Source organism: Spinacia oleracea, chromosome 6 (assembly GCF_020520425.1).
Source record: "Spinacia oleracea cultivar Varoflay chromosome 6, BTI_SOV_V1, whole genome shotgun sequence".
In the NCBI taxonomy this organism is placed as follows: Eukaryota; Viridiplantae; Streptophyta; class Magnoliopsida; order Caryophyllales; family Amaranthaceae; genus Spinacia; species Spinacia oleracea.
Window position 1 is genome coordinate 114629502 of NC_079492.1, and position 16250 is coordinate 114645751.

The 16250-nt window shown below is 41.3% G+C and overlaps 1 protein-coding gene across 1 annotated transcript; it reads left to right on the plus strand.

Annotated features, from left to right (window-relative positions):
* Window positions 1-12155: 12155 nt before the first annotated feature.
* LOC110780140 (gamma-interferon-responsive lysosomal thiol protein) lies at window positions 12156-14203 on the plus strand. The gene is made up of 5 exons (XM_021984564.2): window positions 12156-12605; window positions 12756-12821; window positions 12939-13079; window positions 13575-13667; window positions 13795-14203. Exons 1-5 carry the CDS (start codon window positions 12291-12293, stop codon window positions 13927-13929), a joined length of 750 nt encoding a protein of 249 aa, XP_021840256.1. The 5' UTR covers window positions 12156-12290; the 3' UTR covers window positions 13930-14203.
* The last annotated feature ends 2047 nt before the right edge of the window (window positions 14204-16250 follow it).

Here is a 16250-nt window from a genome sequence, read left to right on the forward strand (position 1 = left end):
TGTTAAGATGTGTAACACCTGAGAAGGGGCAGGAAATTCTAGAAGACCTTCATCAGGGGTTGTGCAGCTCGCATATCGGTGGAAGGGCTTTGGCTGAAAAGGCACTTCGAACCGGCTATTACTGGCCGACCCTTAAGGAGGACGCAATCTCACTGGTCAAGAAGTGTGACAAATGTCAGCGCTTTTCTCACCTAATACATCAACCGGCACGAGTTCTGACGCCCATTACAAGCCCAATTCCATTTGCTAAATGGGGGATGGATCTCCTAGGCCCATTCACGACCGCACCAGGAGGAAGGCGTTATGTCATCGTTGCTGTAGATTACTTCACCAAATGGGTGGAGGCAGAAGCGCTCAAAAACATAAAAACTGCTGATGTGAGAGCATTCATTTGGAAGAACATCATGACTCGCTTTGGGATTCCACAGGCTATCGTCTTCGATAATGGGCCCCAGTTTGAGACGCCTAAGCTGAAAGAGTGGCTGGCAGATCACGGTATACACACCTGTTTTGCATCAGTCGGACGACCCCAAGCCAATGGTCAGGTTGAGGCGTTCAACAAAATTATCTCTGAAGGAATGAAAAAGAAGCTTGACGAAGCCAAAGGTCTATGGGCTGATGAGCTGCCAAATGTCTTATGGTCCATCCGCACCACGGCTAAGAATTCAACCGGTGAAACACCCTTCTTGCTAGCCTATGGCGCCGAGGCTGTCCTACCCATAGAAATGTGTGAGCCAACGTTGAGAGTCATGCTGTATGACGAAAATGCTAATTGGGAGACAATGAAAGCAGCCTTGGACTTTCTGCCCGAGGTTAGAGGAAATGCAGCGCTCAGACAACAGCTGTACAAGATAAGGATGGCAAGAGAATACAACAAGAGAGTCTCTAATAGAGTGCTCAAAGTGGGAGATTTTGTCCTCAGAAAAATGGAGTCCACAGGACGAGCAAATGAACAAGGTAAGCTGACGCCCACTTGGGAGGGACCTTACGAGATCTATGATGAATTTAGAGATGGAACCTACCGCATTCAAGACATGCAAGGCCGCCCTATTTCGCGCACTTGGAATGCCGACAATCTCAAGAAATATTTCTTCTAGATATGTGCTAAGCCTTGTCTTACTTACCACGATCCATTGCCCAAGGGGCGGCCTCTAATGGTCATAGTAGGGTAGTAATTACTTTTGTAACCGGCTAAATTCGCCTTACAAAGTTATAAATAATACTACTCTATTTGTCTCGTAATATTTATTGCTCGCACAATGAATATAAAAATATACACTCCAATGCATAACCAAAGCCTAATTGTATGACGGCCTGAGAAGTGGCCCAGATTAGCAAAAACTCAGCAAGACTAATTGTTTGAAGCCTAAGAAGTGGCCCAGATTAGCACCAAGTTGTAGGCTGATCACCTATCCAACTCCCCTCCCAATATAAGCAAGCCGCTGGCCGACCAGTACAGAATAATAAGTGCCAGCGGCACAAATAAACTTAAATCGTAAGTTATTTGTTCAAAAGCCCAGCGGCATGAACAACTTTGAAACATAGGTTGTTCGCTCAAAAGCCCAGCGGCATGAACAACTTTGAAACATAGGTTGTTTGCTCAAAAGTGCGGCGGCACGAAAATATGGCCGTCCAGCCCATTTGACGAGCATGTCTAGCGGCAATCATACCTATTGATTGACTTACGTCAATCAATATCGTTATAGACACGCTCGCCAAAGAAAGCGACTACCACAGTGGGGCCTAGCACATGCTCAGTTGCCAGCGGCACCAACCACTTGGAAACATAGGTTGTTCGCTCAAAAGCCCAGCGGCATGAACAACTTTGAAACATAGGTTGTTTGCTCAAAAGTGCGGCGGCACGAAAATATGGCCGTCCAGCCCATTTGACGAGCATGTCTAGCGGCAATCATACCTATTGATTGACTTACGTCAATCAATATCGTTATAGACACGCTCGCCAAAGAAAGCGACTATCACAGTAGTGCCTAGCGGATGCTCAGTTGCCTGCGGCACCAATATCAAAGAGACTAAGGTTGTTTGCTAAAAAGCGCGGCGGCACGTATGTTTGGTCGGCCAGTCTATTTGACGAGCATGTCTAGCGGCAATCATACCTATTGATTGACTTGCGCCAATCAATATCGTTATAGACATGCTCGCCAAAGAAGGCGACGACCACAGTGGGGCCTAGCACATGCTCAGTTGCCAGCGGCACCAACCACTTGGAAACAAAGGTTGTCCGCTCAAAAGTTCAGCGGCGCGATTAACTTCGAAACAAAGGTTGTTTGCTCAAAGTTAGGCGGCACGAACGTTTGGCCGTACAGTCCATTTGACGAGCATGTCTAGCGGCAATCATATCTATTGATTGACTTGCGTCAATCAATATCGTTATAGACACGCTCGCCAAAGAAAGTGACGACCAAAGTAGGGCCTAGCGCATACTCAGTTGCCTGCGGCATCAACGTGCTTAGTGTACACTCGGTTGCACCTTGGCAATCATACCTATTGATTAAGCCTATTGATTAAGGAATAATCAAATTATGAAGAGCAAGTAAATGCGAGATAAGGGAAGCATCAAAAAAACCTATTTACTTATAAAACAACGCCCGTAGAAAGGCGTGTAAAAGTAGCTCAGAATTCTTGACCAGAAAAAAGAAAGAAAATTGTTGTGTGCTCAGCAGGCACAATGATACAGACGCCATCAGCGCCAAAACTTTACAACATAATTGTTTTTGCCCTTAGGCACGGGAACGCTTGAATAAGATTTTAAAAAAAGCAGGAAAGGAAGCAAATCAGGGAGCGGCCGCATCGTCCTCGTCATCAGATGATACAAACTCAGGGGGCGGCTGACCAAGACGTTCAGCAGCCAACACAGCGGCACTGTGCTCCATTCGCCGCTGGAACCACCCAAGATCATACTCTGACATGTGGCTCTCCCAGGCGTGCTTAACAGCGTCCTTGGTCGCTTGTTCCCCCTGATCATAGGATTCCAGAAGACGCTCACGCAAGGTGCGAACTTGCGATCTGGCCGTCTCCAGCTCCCCACGAAGATGCTCGGCTTCCTCAGCCGCCTCTTTGACCTGAGGGTACTCCCGCAACTGGTCCTGAAGCGCCCGTATTTCCGCCGCCGCTGTCTTGGCCTCCTCGACCATTGCCACCATGTCCTTGTCCTGCGCCAAGATCTTCTTAAGCAGCTCGGCCTTGTCAGATCTCAACGCAGCTACCTCCTTCGCTTGAAGGTCTATGGTCGTCTGCATCTGCAGGCGGACCTCTTCAATGGACTTGAACGCATAGTCGCCATGGTGGGTGGACTCAGCCACCTGAGCTTTGAGCTCCTCAGCAGTGCGGGTCTTCCAACTCTTGCAGAATTCCATGCGGCAGAACAATTGCAAAAGAAGCTACATATTAGTAAATGACTCTAAAAGGGAAGACAAGTACAAGCAAGTTGGAAATAGACTTACGTCGAGAAGAGTGGCCTGGATCGCACCAAACTGGGCGTCAGTCTTGCGGCCAGGAAGAGAAGCAACATACTCTGCGGGGACGGCCTTAAAAACCTTGCGGCATATAGCCACCCTATCCTTTGACGAATAGTGGGGAGTAGCAGGTACGTTCTCGTCCTCGGCAGCAGCTGCATCCTTCCCTTTGTCTTTGGCTATAGGAAAAACAACGGCCTTAGGATGACGCGGAGAGTAAGAAGAACTGCCAGAGGAGGCTCGATACGTCTGAACGACGTTCGAATAATACTTACCGCCCAAAGACCTAGCTCGGCGGGCCACCTCCACCGGTATCTGAGAGCGGACGTCGGTCGGGATTCCCGAAAGAGGGTCCTCTAGCTCGTCCGGATGCCCACCGGACCTCGATTTGGACACCAAGTCCACCACCAGAGACGGCTTGTCCACGCCCATCTCTTCGTCATCAGGGCATCCCCCCTCAGCAACCTTCGACTCGTCTTTCTTCACGAGACGGCGAGGTAGGGGTTTTGGCTTCTTGAAGGTACTCGGAGTCTCCGAGCCAGCCGGCACAGCTCTCTTCTTCAGCTGGGACAGAGTCGTCCCCTTCTTCTTCCCTGACGCCCTAGCCGCGTCCTTAGCTTGCTAAAAAAGAAAGGACAGTCAAAAATATTAGGCCTCGTCATCTATCGCAAGTCACTCACCATATAGTGGCTCGTCATTAAAAAGGACGCCCATCTTAAAAATGACGGCGTACCTGATCAATCACAAGTCACTCACCATGTAGTGGCTCGTCATTAAAAAGGACGCCCATCTCAAAAATGACGAGGCGTACCTCATCAATCACAAGTCACTCACAGAACAGTGGCTCGTCATTAAAAAGGACGCCCGTCTCAAAAATGATGAGGCGTACCTCATCAATCACAAGTCACTCACCATGTAGTGGCTCGTCATTAAAAAGGACGCCCATCTCAAAAATGACGAGGCGTACCTCATCAATCACAAGTCACTCACAGAACAGTGGCTCGTCATTAAAAAGGACGCCCGTCTCAAAAATGACGAGGCGTACCTCATCAATCACAAGTCACTCACAGAACAGTGGCTCGTCATAAAAAAGGACGCCCGTCTCGAAAATGACGAAGCGTACCATATCAACCACGAGTCACTTGTAAAAAAGGGGTGGGGGTGGCCCGTCTTAAAAGGTGACGAGGCGCACCTTGGCAACCACAGGAAAAACACTCACAAAGGGGCCCGTCATTAAAAAGTGACGAGGCCAACATTAGCAAACATGGGTCACATGTCAGGATATCGGCTCATCACTAAATAGACGTCCACTATAGACTATGGACGGAGGAAGCTTAACTTGCAAAAAACAACCTAAGAGAATACTCACCTTCTCCTCCAACTCGGCCTTGGCTTTTTGCATCTTGGCCTCATAGATGTCCGCCATCCAATCGGTCATATCGCCTTTCCCGGTATCTGCCGCCGACAACTTGCTCATTCCTTCCTCTGAGAACAAAAGAAATCCAAAGTTAGAAAAATGAATAAGGCCAAGGCAGAGCGGCACATAAATTGGCATACAACCTCGAGTCATGGAATATCCTAAGCCTACGGCCGCTAGAAAAGCCTCGTTCCGAAACTGGCTAATGTGCGGCAACCACTCGGCCGGCACATGGAAACTCTTATCCACTGTTAAATGGTAAGTGTTGGCCCTGAACAGGACTATTATTTGATCCCACTCTTCGGCAGTAAGGGGTGGAAGGGGCTCGTCACGATCCATGAAGTTGGCGTTGCAGTTCCAACGGCTCATTCGCTCATACATCTCCTGGTCGTCCGTGTAAAACACGACCCACCTCTTCCTCCATATATGCCACTTGCTGAGCTTGCCGACCACTGTCTGGTAGGTACCACGGCTGCTCAGATTAAACCACCCTTTGGCGGCACTGGGGGAACGAGAGAGGGAGACCAGATGCAGAAAGGCGTTGAAGGACGGCTCCACGTCGTTCAGCGCACATTTGGCAATGTAGCCAAAGATATCCGCCCATGAGTTGGGGGTCAGCTGGGCCACCCCAATATTAAAACCATCTAACACCTCCACAACGAAGGGGTGTGGAGGGAATCTCATGCCGAGTTTGATTGACGCGGCATACACAGGGAATTCTCCCTCGGCAAGCAGGCTGACGGTCGAGTCCAGACCGGCCGGCACGCGCATTTGGTACCCTTCCCCCACGCAGAGGTCATCCCTCATCTTGGCTCCATGCCTGTCTAGCCACCGCATCCAGCCCACGTCTGGGTGAATTTCTGACGGAAGCAATTGGGCCTCCTCCCGTCCTCTGGGCCTAATAAGCTGGGGAGCAGCTTCTTGCTCCTCGGCGGCCGATGACAATGGAGTGACGCTTGGCTCCCCCACTGCCTGGCTCGCTGTACCCTCCGACGAGCTTGCCGCCTGCTCCCCCGCCTCGACGTACTCGTCGATCTCTTGAAAGAGTTCGGCAAATTCTTCGTCGACTGCCGAGGCGGTGGAAGAATATCTCTCCCTAGGAGGTGTCGATGCTCCTTCCCGCAAGCGCAGGCGCGTAGGATCTGCCGTTTGCTTGGTTCTAGCCATGCCTTCTGCATAGTGAACGAAGCACGGCTTAGGGGTGACCAACAATGAAGAAAAAGACGCGATTGGACGTGCGCCCCGACAAAAGATGAACGGCGGAAAAATCTTAAATAAAACCTTTAAACCCTTACCTAGTACTAAGAGGTCGGCCGCTAACAAAGAGAAAAATGACGAGAGGATAACAAAAACAAGAAAGGCGAAAACTAACCTTGAAAGATCTGCGAAGTACTTGGTGAAGAACAGGATGAGTTTTGCGAAGAACGGGATGAATTTCGCGAAGAACAGGATGAGTTTGACGAGGAAAAGGATGAGTCTCGTGGTGGCCGGAAATCGCCTGATGGTGGTAGGAACACGCCGGAAATCGCCTATGAGAGCTCTGTGAAATCGAAATGTAAAAAAATGAAATTTACCCCCCCCCCCCTCTATATATAGGGAGGGGCAAAATAGAGAAAGGTGACACGTGTCACCCCCTCAACACCTGACCCAAAGATGAAGATGCAAATCAAAGATCAAGAAGCGATACCCGGAAAGTGTTTCCAGAAATGCCCTTCTTGAGGGGCAAATGTTGTGGGCAAAATTACCATGCCTTCGTGCACCAATGAAGATGTGACACCTGGCACGTATTGCGCCCCCTAAGCAGAAATCATGCAAAGTCTACTCCGGGGCATGAGTATTAATCTAGGTATCTACAATGTATGTATTTAAGTATGTATAAATGTACGTATAAAACCTATACCTGGAAAAGGGCTTAATTAGTATGTATCCCAAGTGAATTACTAAGCACAATAGGCCCAAATAGCCCACTATTGCTACAAGGGATCAGAGAATTGTAAGGAGAAAGGACACGTGTCCTTCTCCCATTCCCCAGCCAATCATGTAAGGGGAATATTAGGTCATTCCCACAAAAACCTAGTACTATAAATATTCCCACTTCCCTAGAAAAAGGGGGTCACAATCAATACATTCTAGAGCAATTGCTGCTCTGCCTTCTCTCTACTTTCTCTCTCTATAAAAATACAATCTTGTTTAATCTTTAAAAAGTTACCAAGAAACCTCCAAGGTATCTCACCGGAAAAACCCCACAACAATAAGTTTGTTACAAGCTGCAGTTAGTTAGTTGTTTGTTACAAGCTGCAGTTAGTCAGTTAGTTGTTACAAGTTGTTAGTTGTTAGCTCAACAGATTGTATAGCAACAGCATCAGCCATATAAATAAGGCTGTTGATCTCTTCTCTTAATTCAATTGATTGTAACAATTCTTCAATCAATAAAATTCTCTCTCTCTCTCTTTCTCTCCTACATTTTAGTAATCAGAAGTTTAAGAACTTCTTCCACAAGGTAAAGGAGCAGAAGCTGCCTTACAACCTTCCATATCAGAATCCTTAAGAATGTCATTGATATATTTCTTCTGGGACAGAAAAATGCCATTAGAATTTCTATGCACCTCTATGCCCAGAAAATAAGAGAGAAGACCAAGGTCTTTAATTGTGAATGCCTGATCAAGTAAAGTTTTCACATGTTGTATTTGAGAAATAGAAGTTCCAGTAACCAGAATATCATCAACATAAACCAGAATTATCAGAAACTCCCCATCAAGTGTTCTGGTGAACAAAGAATAGTCTTGCTTGGATTGCTCAAAATGTAAAGTTTTCAAGAATTTGCATAGCTCCTTATTCCATTGTCTAGAAGCCTGTCTTAGGCCATAAATGGACCTTTTTAGCTTACAAACTTCCCCTGAATGAGCTTTGGTGTAGCCAGGTGGGGGTTTCATGTATACTTCCTCATCAATGAACCCATGCAGAAAAGCATTGTTCACATCTAACTGAAACAAATCCCAACCTTTTACAGCAGCTAGGGCAATAACAATCCTTATTGTGGCTAACTTAGCAACTGGTGAAAAGGTTTGTGTAAAATCTCTCCCTTCAACCTGCTGGTAACCAATTGCCACCAACCTTGCTTTATATTTATCAATAGTATAATCAGGATTGAGTTTAGTCCTGTAAACCCATTTTGAACCAATTGCCTTTTTTCCTTCAGGTAATTGAGTAAGCTCCCATGTGTCATTGCTTTCAAGAGCATCTATTTCTTTGCTCATAGCCTGTACCCAATTGGTGTCATCTTTGGCTTGGCTATAGAACTTGGGATCATTAACAAAAGGCAAGACAGAAAAAGCCAAAGATTCCCAAATGTCAAAACTGTCAAGAGCCATAGCTAACAACCAATCATCATTGTCAATATCAGGAGAACAAGAACTCACAGAAAAAGTGAGAGATTCACTACTAGAAGACATATCAGTATGCCTATGAGGAACATAACCACCAACAAAATCCTTTAAAACAGTAGAAGGTTTAATTTGTCTTGATGGTGGTTTGACAATTGTATCAGGAACAAGAATTGAAGAAGATACATGAGGTAAAGAAGTAGATGAAGAAATAATTGGTTCAGATTGAAAAGAATGAATAGGAGAAGCAGATTGTGAATGATTGGAAGATATATGAGGTGAAGATATATGATTGGGAGATAACAAATTGTCTGAATCCAGATGTGGATTGGTGTTAGGAGTAGAATAAGAAAAAGGAGAAGTAGAATCAGAAGAAAGAATATGAGAAGGAGATTGAGCATCTGAAGAAAGATTATGTGTGACAGAATTGTCAGCAGGAGTTGCAAATTCAGTGCCAAAATTTATTATAGAAGCAGAAAAAGGGATTGATGTAGAAGTAGATTTTCCAGTCTTGTAGGGAAACACATTTTCAAAAAAGATCACATCTCTGGAAACAAACACAGTATGATTATCTAAATCATACAGTTTAAAAGCTTTGAATCCAACAGGATACCCAAGAAAGATGCATCTTTTTGTTCTTGAATCAAATTTATCTTTCTTAACAGTTGAATTATAGGCAAAGCAGAGAGAACCAAACACTCTTAGCTTATCATAAGCTGCAGGGGTGTGAAACATGACCTCAAAAGGTGTTTTCCAGTGTAAGACCTTTGAGGGTATTTTGTTTAACAAATGTGTGGCTGTGAGAACACACTCTCCCCAAAATTTCTTTGGAAGACCAGCATGAAACCTTAATGCCCTAGCAATCTCAAGAAGACTTCTGTGTTTCCTTTCAACCCTTCCATTCTGTTGTGGAACATAAGGTACACTCTTCTCATGCAAAATACCTTTGTTAGCAAAGAAAGTTAAACAAGACTGTTTAACAATTTCAGTGCCATTGTCTGACCTAACTCTTTTGATTTTCTTATTAAACTGAGTTTCAACCATAAATACAAACTCAGAAATGATCTTTGCAACCTGCATTTTGTTATTCAGCAAATAGGTCCAAGTAACTCTGCTATGATCATCTAGCACAGTTAAGAAAAAGGAAGCCCCATCTAAACTCCTGACCTTGTATGGTCCCCACAAATCTAGATGGATCAAATCAAAACACTCAGAAGCTCTACTGTTACTTTCAGTGAAAGGAAATTTGTGCTGCTTTGAACTACAACATACACCACAATTATATTCTGTAACATTTCTGCAATATTCAGCATTAACATGTTTCATTTTTGACAAAGATGCATGACCTAGTCTAGCATGTAACAAGTCAAGATTGTCTCTGTGACCAACCTTATTCTTAGAAATACTAGTAGCAGTCTTATTTGGTAGACTAATCTTATGTACATCAGCAATAGTTTCCTCAACTACATTAGCAACTGTATTGTAGTCTGATTCTTGACAAGTAACATCAGATTGTCTGTTCTCTGTATGTGTAACAAAGTAATATAGTCCTTGTACCCTTTTTCCAGCACCAAGCACCATGGAATTAGAGGGGTCCTGGAAACAATATCCATTACCATTAAATGTAACATTCATACCAGTTTGTTCAATCAATTTGCCAATTGATAATAAATTATGTTTGAAGCCCTTGACTAACAGAACATTTGTCAACAATAACTTGTCAGTCAGATATGCATCACCCATGATATCAACACTCAATTGAGTTCCATCTGGTAATCCTACCTTAATAGGTGCAGCAATGACTCTTTTGTTTACCAAAATGTTTTCATCATATGTCATGTGATCACATGCACCAGAATCAACAATCCAGAAACATCTATCATGCAGATTATTCACAGTACAAGTGAGAGAATGAGATAATATACCTGCATAGTTTGCAGATGAACAATTAGCTCCAGCAACATCAGTATGCTGCATTTGCTTGCCTTTCATTGCTTTCATTACTTCTTGACATATCATACTCAGCATATCACTACTCATACCTCCAGTATCCTCAATTATATCTTCCAGAGGAGTGTCTGTAGTTGCATTGGTTTGAACATTAGCAGCAAGTCTATCTCCATATGACTGAGAATTCTTGGAAGCCTTGATGGTGTTGTACCACTCAGGATAGCCAATGAGTTTGAAACACTGATCTGCTGTGTGTCCCTTCCCTTTGCAATGTGTACAAACTCTATACATCTTTTCCTTCTTCAAATCTTTCCAGTCTCTCTTTCCACCAAACCTCTGAAACTGTCCACTCTTATGAGTTTGTGCAGCCATAGCACTGCTACTTAGAACAGCTGTGTCAGATGTTATATTGCTCATTTCTTTCTGCTTCTCTATTTGCTGAGTTATAGCAAACACACGATTAATTGTTGGCAAAGGATCCATAGCCAAAACATTAGTGACAGTACCTTCATAACCTCCATTCAAACCTAGCAGAAACTTCATCATTTTATCTTCTTCCTCAAATTCAGCAACCTTTTTCAAGAACATACAGCTGCATGAACTTAGAGCTCCACAAGTGCAAGTAGGAAAAGCTCTCAGGTTCTGCATCTCATCCCAAAGTTTCTTCAATTTTCCATAGTATGTCACTATGGTCAAATTTTCTTGATTGAGATTATCTATTTCCTTTTTCAACTGATAAATCAGAGGTCCATTAGATTGACCAAACCTTTCAGTCAATTCTTTCCACAGTTCTACAGCATTATCTATGTAACCAAAATCATCAGCAAGCTCACTATTCATAGAACTTAAAATCCAGCTTACTACCATAAAATCTGCTCGTTTCCATTTAGGATAATCCTTGTGATTAACTGCTGGCTTCGGTATATCACCATTAATGAAACCTTCTTTGTTCTTAGCTACTAAGGCTCTCCTAATATTTCTACTCCAACGAATGAAATTCATTCCATCGAATGCTACAGCAACTAAAGCAGATGTTGGATTATCTGAATTAGCAACAAAGTAAGCATCAAAGTTACCTCCATTGTTTGACTGAGAAGCTGAGTTTTCAGAATTATTAGTCTCCATTTCAATCAGAAATCAACAGAATATCACTATCCTGATGAAGAATCAAGAATTTATGCGCAAGAAATTTCGCAATAGAAATCGCCAGAAATTTCGCAGCAATTACTTCAGAAATCACACAATTGTGCAGAAACAATTGTGAACAACCTTAGAACCTAAATCTCAGAGGAGATTTGGCTCTGATACCATATAGGAAAGAAGAAATCGAAAGTAGTTGAGGAAGAAAGTTTAGGAAATCAGAAATGTGTAATCAGATTTCTTGCTAAAAAAGAAAGCCCAATCGTGCTTATATACAAGACAAAACTACCTTCTAACAAACTTGTAACAACCTCTAACAAACTTTTAATTAAAATAATATTATAAATAATTAACTCTCCTATAGTGAGTAACTGATAATTTTGGTTATGAACCTTAAATTTCCTTGACCGCTTAGCTGTTTGCCCCAGCTAAGGTTGTCTTCTGCGAAGGAATGGTAGCACTGGTGCTATTGGCTTCGAGTTCCTTAGATACACACATGACACGTCACTATAAAAGCCTTAGATAGATGTACACATTTCTTTGGCCTTTAGATACACCCGAGTGTATAAGAGGTATAGACCCAGTCCAACTCCTATAGGTTCCAAAACCTATCAGACTCCCCTAACCTTGCATCAATTAAACACATATACCGACATACGTCGTGCCATATATGTAGCCATCAAAGAGTCCAAAATGATTTGCGACGTCTCCAGTTCTCCATTTACTAATAAGGCCAATAACAGTTGGAACTTGGAAATTTTGTGCTCAAATTATTGGCATCTAACAACACAAGAAAATATCTGAATGTTGCGTACAAAACCACGATGATTTATCGAACTAAATGTATAATGGTGGGCCGAATAAATCTGAAGGTTTATTTTCACACTGCCACCCCTACACCCCTAACATCCACATAACTCAATATAAATGTACTTTCCATTTTTAGCAAGTAGACCTCCATCCTTGGCAAATTCTTCTGCAAAAATGAGTTCAATTCTGGGGCGATGTTTCTCTCTTTTAGCAATATACTTGGCCATGACTCAAGTATGCTTGGGAAGTCCAAACTCGGTGGAAAAAGTGCAGTTAGATTTTTACTATGAAAGCTTGTGTCCTTACTGTGCTGACTTTATCACCAAAGAACTTCCCATCATCTTTGACAATGGGTTGATTGATATTGTTAATCTTCGCCTTATTCCTTGGGGAAACGCTAGGATCAGTACAAGCAACTCCTTTGATTGCCAGGTATACATCTTTATCAACTCCTTTATTTTCCATGATCAATCGAGTTAAGTGTTACGTTTTCATGTTCGGGCTCTTTAGTCCAAGCTTATATAAATTCATATATTTAGACTGATGATTTATTATCTGTTTTTGGTTGATGATTCATTGCAGCATGGTTCTACTGAATGCTTATTTAATTCTGTTGAAGCTTGTGCAATTGCTGCTTGGCCTAATCCGGTAAATTAAAACTCTTTTGATTTATGCCGTTAATCATAAATATACTTAAATTATTATGTTAAGATGACATGGGAGTATTTCACATTAACCCCGAGTTAGAATCTAACTCTTTGACAGAAAGACCACTTCCCATTTATTACTTGTGTTGAGAATCAAGTTTCCAAAGGCGAGTACAACCAATGGGAAACTTGTTTCAAGAAGTTGGGTTTGGATCCAAATCCTGTTACTAGTTGTTACAAAAGTCAATCTGGCAAAAAGGTCAGTCTTCTTCTACGTACTCTTGTTTTAATTTGTGCTCTATTTTCACTGTACGTTTCTTGTTAGTTTGCCTCTAGAACTCAAGAATACAGAGGTACGATTCAATAGAATAGATCATGTTCAAGTAAGGTCGTTCTTGTTTAATGTATTCCAAAATTAAATCATTGATGGTCCGTTTGGTAGTCGATAATAAACGGTGGGAATGGGAATAAATCTCAATGTTATTTGGCAAGAAATTAAAATCACGATGTCCATGTTAATGAAATGTTATCTCAAGCTTGGTGTTTTTCTTTATAAATTTGCATTCCCACTTAATACCACTCCCCAAATGGTAATGGATGGTAATGGAAATTTATAAAGAAAAAGAGATAATTTTGAGTGAATTAGCATTACCATTGGAATGGATATTGATTTTCCTTACAAATTTACATACAAATTCATTCCCATTGACACCATTTATGATCGGCAACCTAACGGGCCGTGAATTCCATGCAGCTTCAGAAAAACTACGCAGCCCTAACTGATGCACTCCAACCTCATCATGAATATGTGCCTTGGGTAGTTGTGGCAGGAGAACCCCTTCGTCAGGTGACAACTATCCATCTTTTTCTTCTCATTAACAACTTAACTATTGTTATTTATGTTGTTCTTCAGGATGATTAATAACAACACTAGTTCTAAACTTCTAATTAATTACATATTTTCTGTGTTATAGGACAATAATAACTTTATAAGTTATATCTGCAAAGCTTACGAAGGAGATCCACCTAGTGCTTGCCAGGAAGCATCCCTTGCAAGTATTTTCAAAGAGAAGATTGCTCATGTCTTTTGTCCTGTGTCTAGGGGATGAAACTTATTCGAACAATATCCAACACAATCCAAACAATATTACTAATTCGAATTCGAATTCGAATTTTTAATAAAATTTGGATTAAACGGACTTAATACTTTACAATTTCGGATTTTTTTGATCAATTTTTTTTAAAAAAAAAAAAATCTGATCAAATTGGATTAAGGGTGTTTGGCTTCTATTCAGCCAAACAACATTTATGGATAATTAATACTCTTTGAAAGTTGTAATTTGTTGATTTTATATTATAAGACGACTGAGATGGTTACGTTGATTTATAAGAGCAACATCACCGTCAAGTATTAAGACTTGAATTTTGCTGACATGACATATGACCACCTAGTCTTAGGCTCCGTTCTATTGGACTTATTTTGGCTGAACTTATATTATCTGAACTTATCTGAAATTATCTGAACTTAACTGAACTTATTTGAACTTATTTTGTCTGAAATAAACTTTTTTGTGTGTACAAATGACTGCAAAAACTTATTTTTGCTGAACTTATATTATCTGAACTTATTTGAACTTATTTGAACTTATTTTGTCTGAAATAAACTTAGTTGTGTGTACAAATGACTGAAAAAACTTATTTTTGCTGAACTTATATTATCTGAACTTATCTGAACTTATTTTGACTTATTGAACAGAACAGAGCCTAAAACATCAGACATATCAGTTTGTAGCATTGAAATGGGCTAGTCTCAACAAAGTACTTAAATCGAGTCTTGAAAAAACCAAGACTCAATGTGTGAGTTAAATTTTTTTTTTAAAAAGATAATATATTATTTGAGATGTTTTAAATGAGTTTAAGGGGTGAAGAGCTACATTTGGATGAGTCTGAAGAAGTCTTAATAAATTTAATTAATTATATACTAGTGAAAAACTGACATGACATACGATAAAATCCCTTTAATATTGCTCTAAGACTTATAACTCAAAGAATGACGTACATGTAAAAATTATTTATTTATTTACGAATGAATGTCCTAGTGTGATCATAAAATTAAAAAAAAAAGTGTATGGACCACTATGCAAAAATAAAATTGATTTTTTAAGTAGAAATTTTCGGTTAAACGTGACTTAAATTGGACCTGAAATTGTAAAATAGGTTCATTTTTTATTTGAGCCAATATCAAATCGAAGACTGAACTTTCACTCATATATGTGCATGAACACAACAATTTCAATAATAGAGCACATGTGCACCTTCATATCTTTATGTCATTTGACATCTATAATAAGCTAGGGCTAAGGTTAAAGCCTTCAAAATGATGATTCAATTCTTTTGTCAACAAGACGTTACCGTTACAGTAGTACGCACCCCCAAAGAAGGTGATCATTTGATTGTTTACCCCCCCGCTAATGGTGTCTTTCGTTAAGGAATTGTAACACTATGCATTCCACACTTCATTTCCCACTAGAGACCTTTGAGTAAGGGTTCCTTATACCATTCATCCGCTCTCAAAGTGTCAAACCTGCTAACTTGAGCGGGTTGACTCGTACGTACGGGATTCCGACCTGATATGACACTTTATTTTACCTTCAAAATCAAAGGGGGAAAAAATCTTAAAGATATACTTCCTCTGTTCTTTTTAAATGACACAATTATTTGCACGTTTGCCAATGTCAATTTCAAACGTTCATATCTCCAATCATGGATAAGAAAAAATTATAAAAAGTTGATATTTAAAAAATATTTATTTAGACGAATCTAATAAGACCCTACACGACTATGTTTTTTCTTAAGTATAAACCACAAAATGAAGTCAAATGAGCTTGTGTGAATAGTGCCAAAAACTCAATTGCGTCATGTAAATAGGAACGGAGGAAGTACTTTTTATGTAACTTTTTTTAGCGTTTAGGTACACTCACGTATACAATGGATTTTACCGCTCATGGAGTCATGGGCCATGGTTTTGTAGGGTCGTGAGTTCATGGCTAGTAAAGGTTACACGTTTTGGCATGCATGCGATACAACAAGAGTGAACAAACCAACTACTCCGTATCAATTTAGCAAAATGACATACACAGGTAACACAGCCCATTTTTTGGCCCAGGTTCATCCTAAATTCCTAACATATCAAATGAAACCCCAATAAGGGCGTGTTCGGCAGTAGCGTTTGAGGTAGCGGGTAGCGTTTTGACCTGGTCAAGAAGCTACTTGTAAAATTTGGAAGTGTTTGGTAAAGTAGCGATTTAGGTAGCGGTTAGCAGTTGAGGTAGCGGTGGGTAGCTTTTGTCAAACGTTAAAATTAGTAGCGTTTAAGGTAGTGGGTAGCGTTTGACAAATTTATAATAAAGTTTTAAATAATATTCTTGTT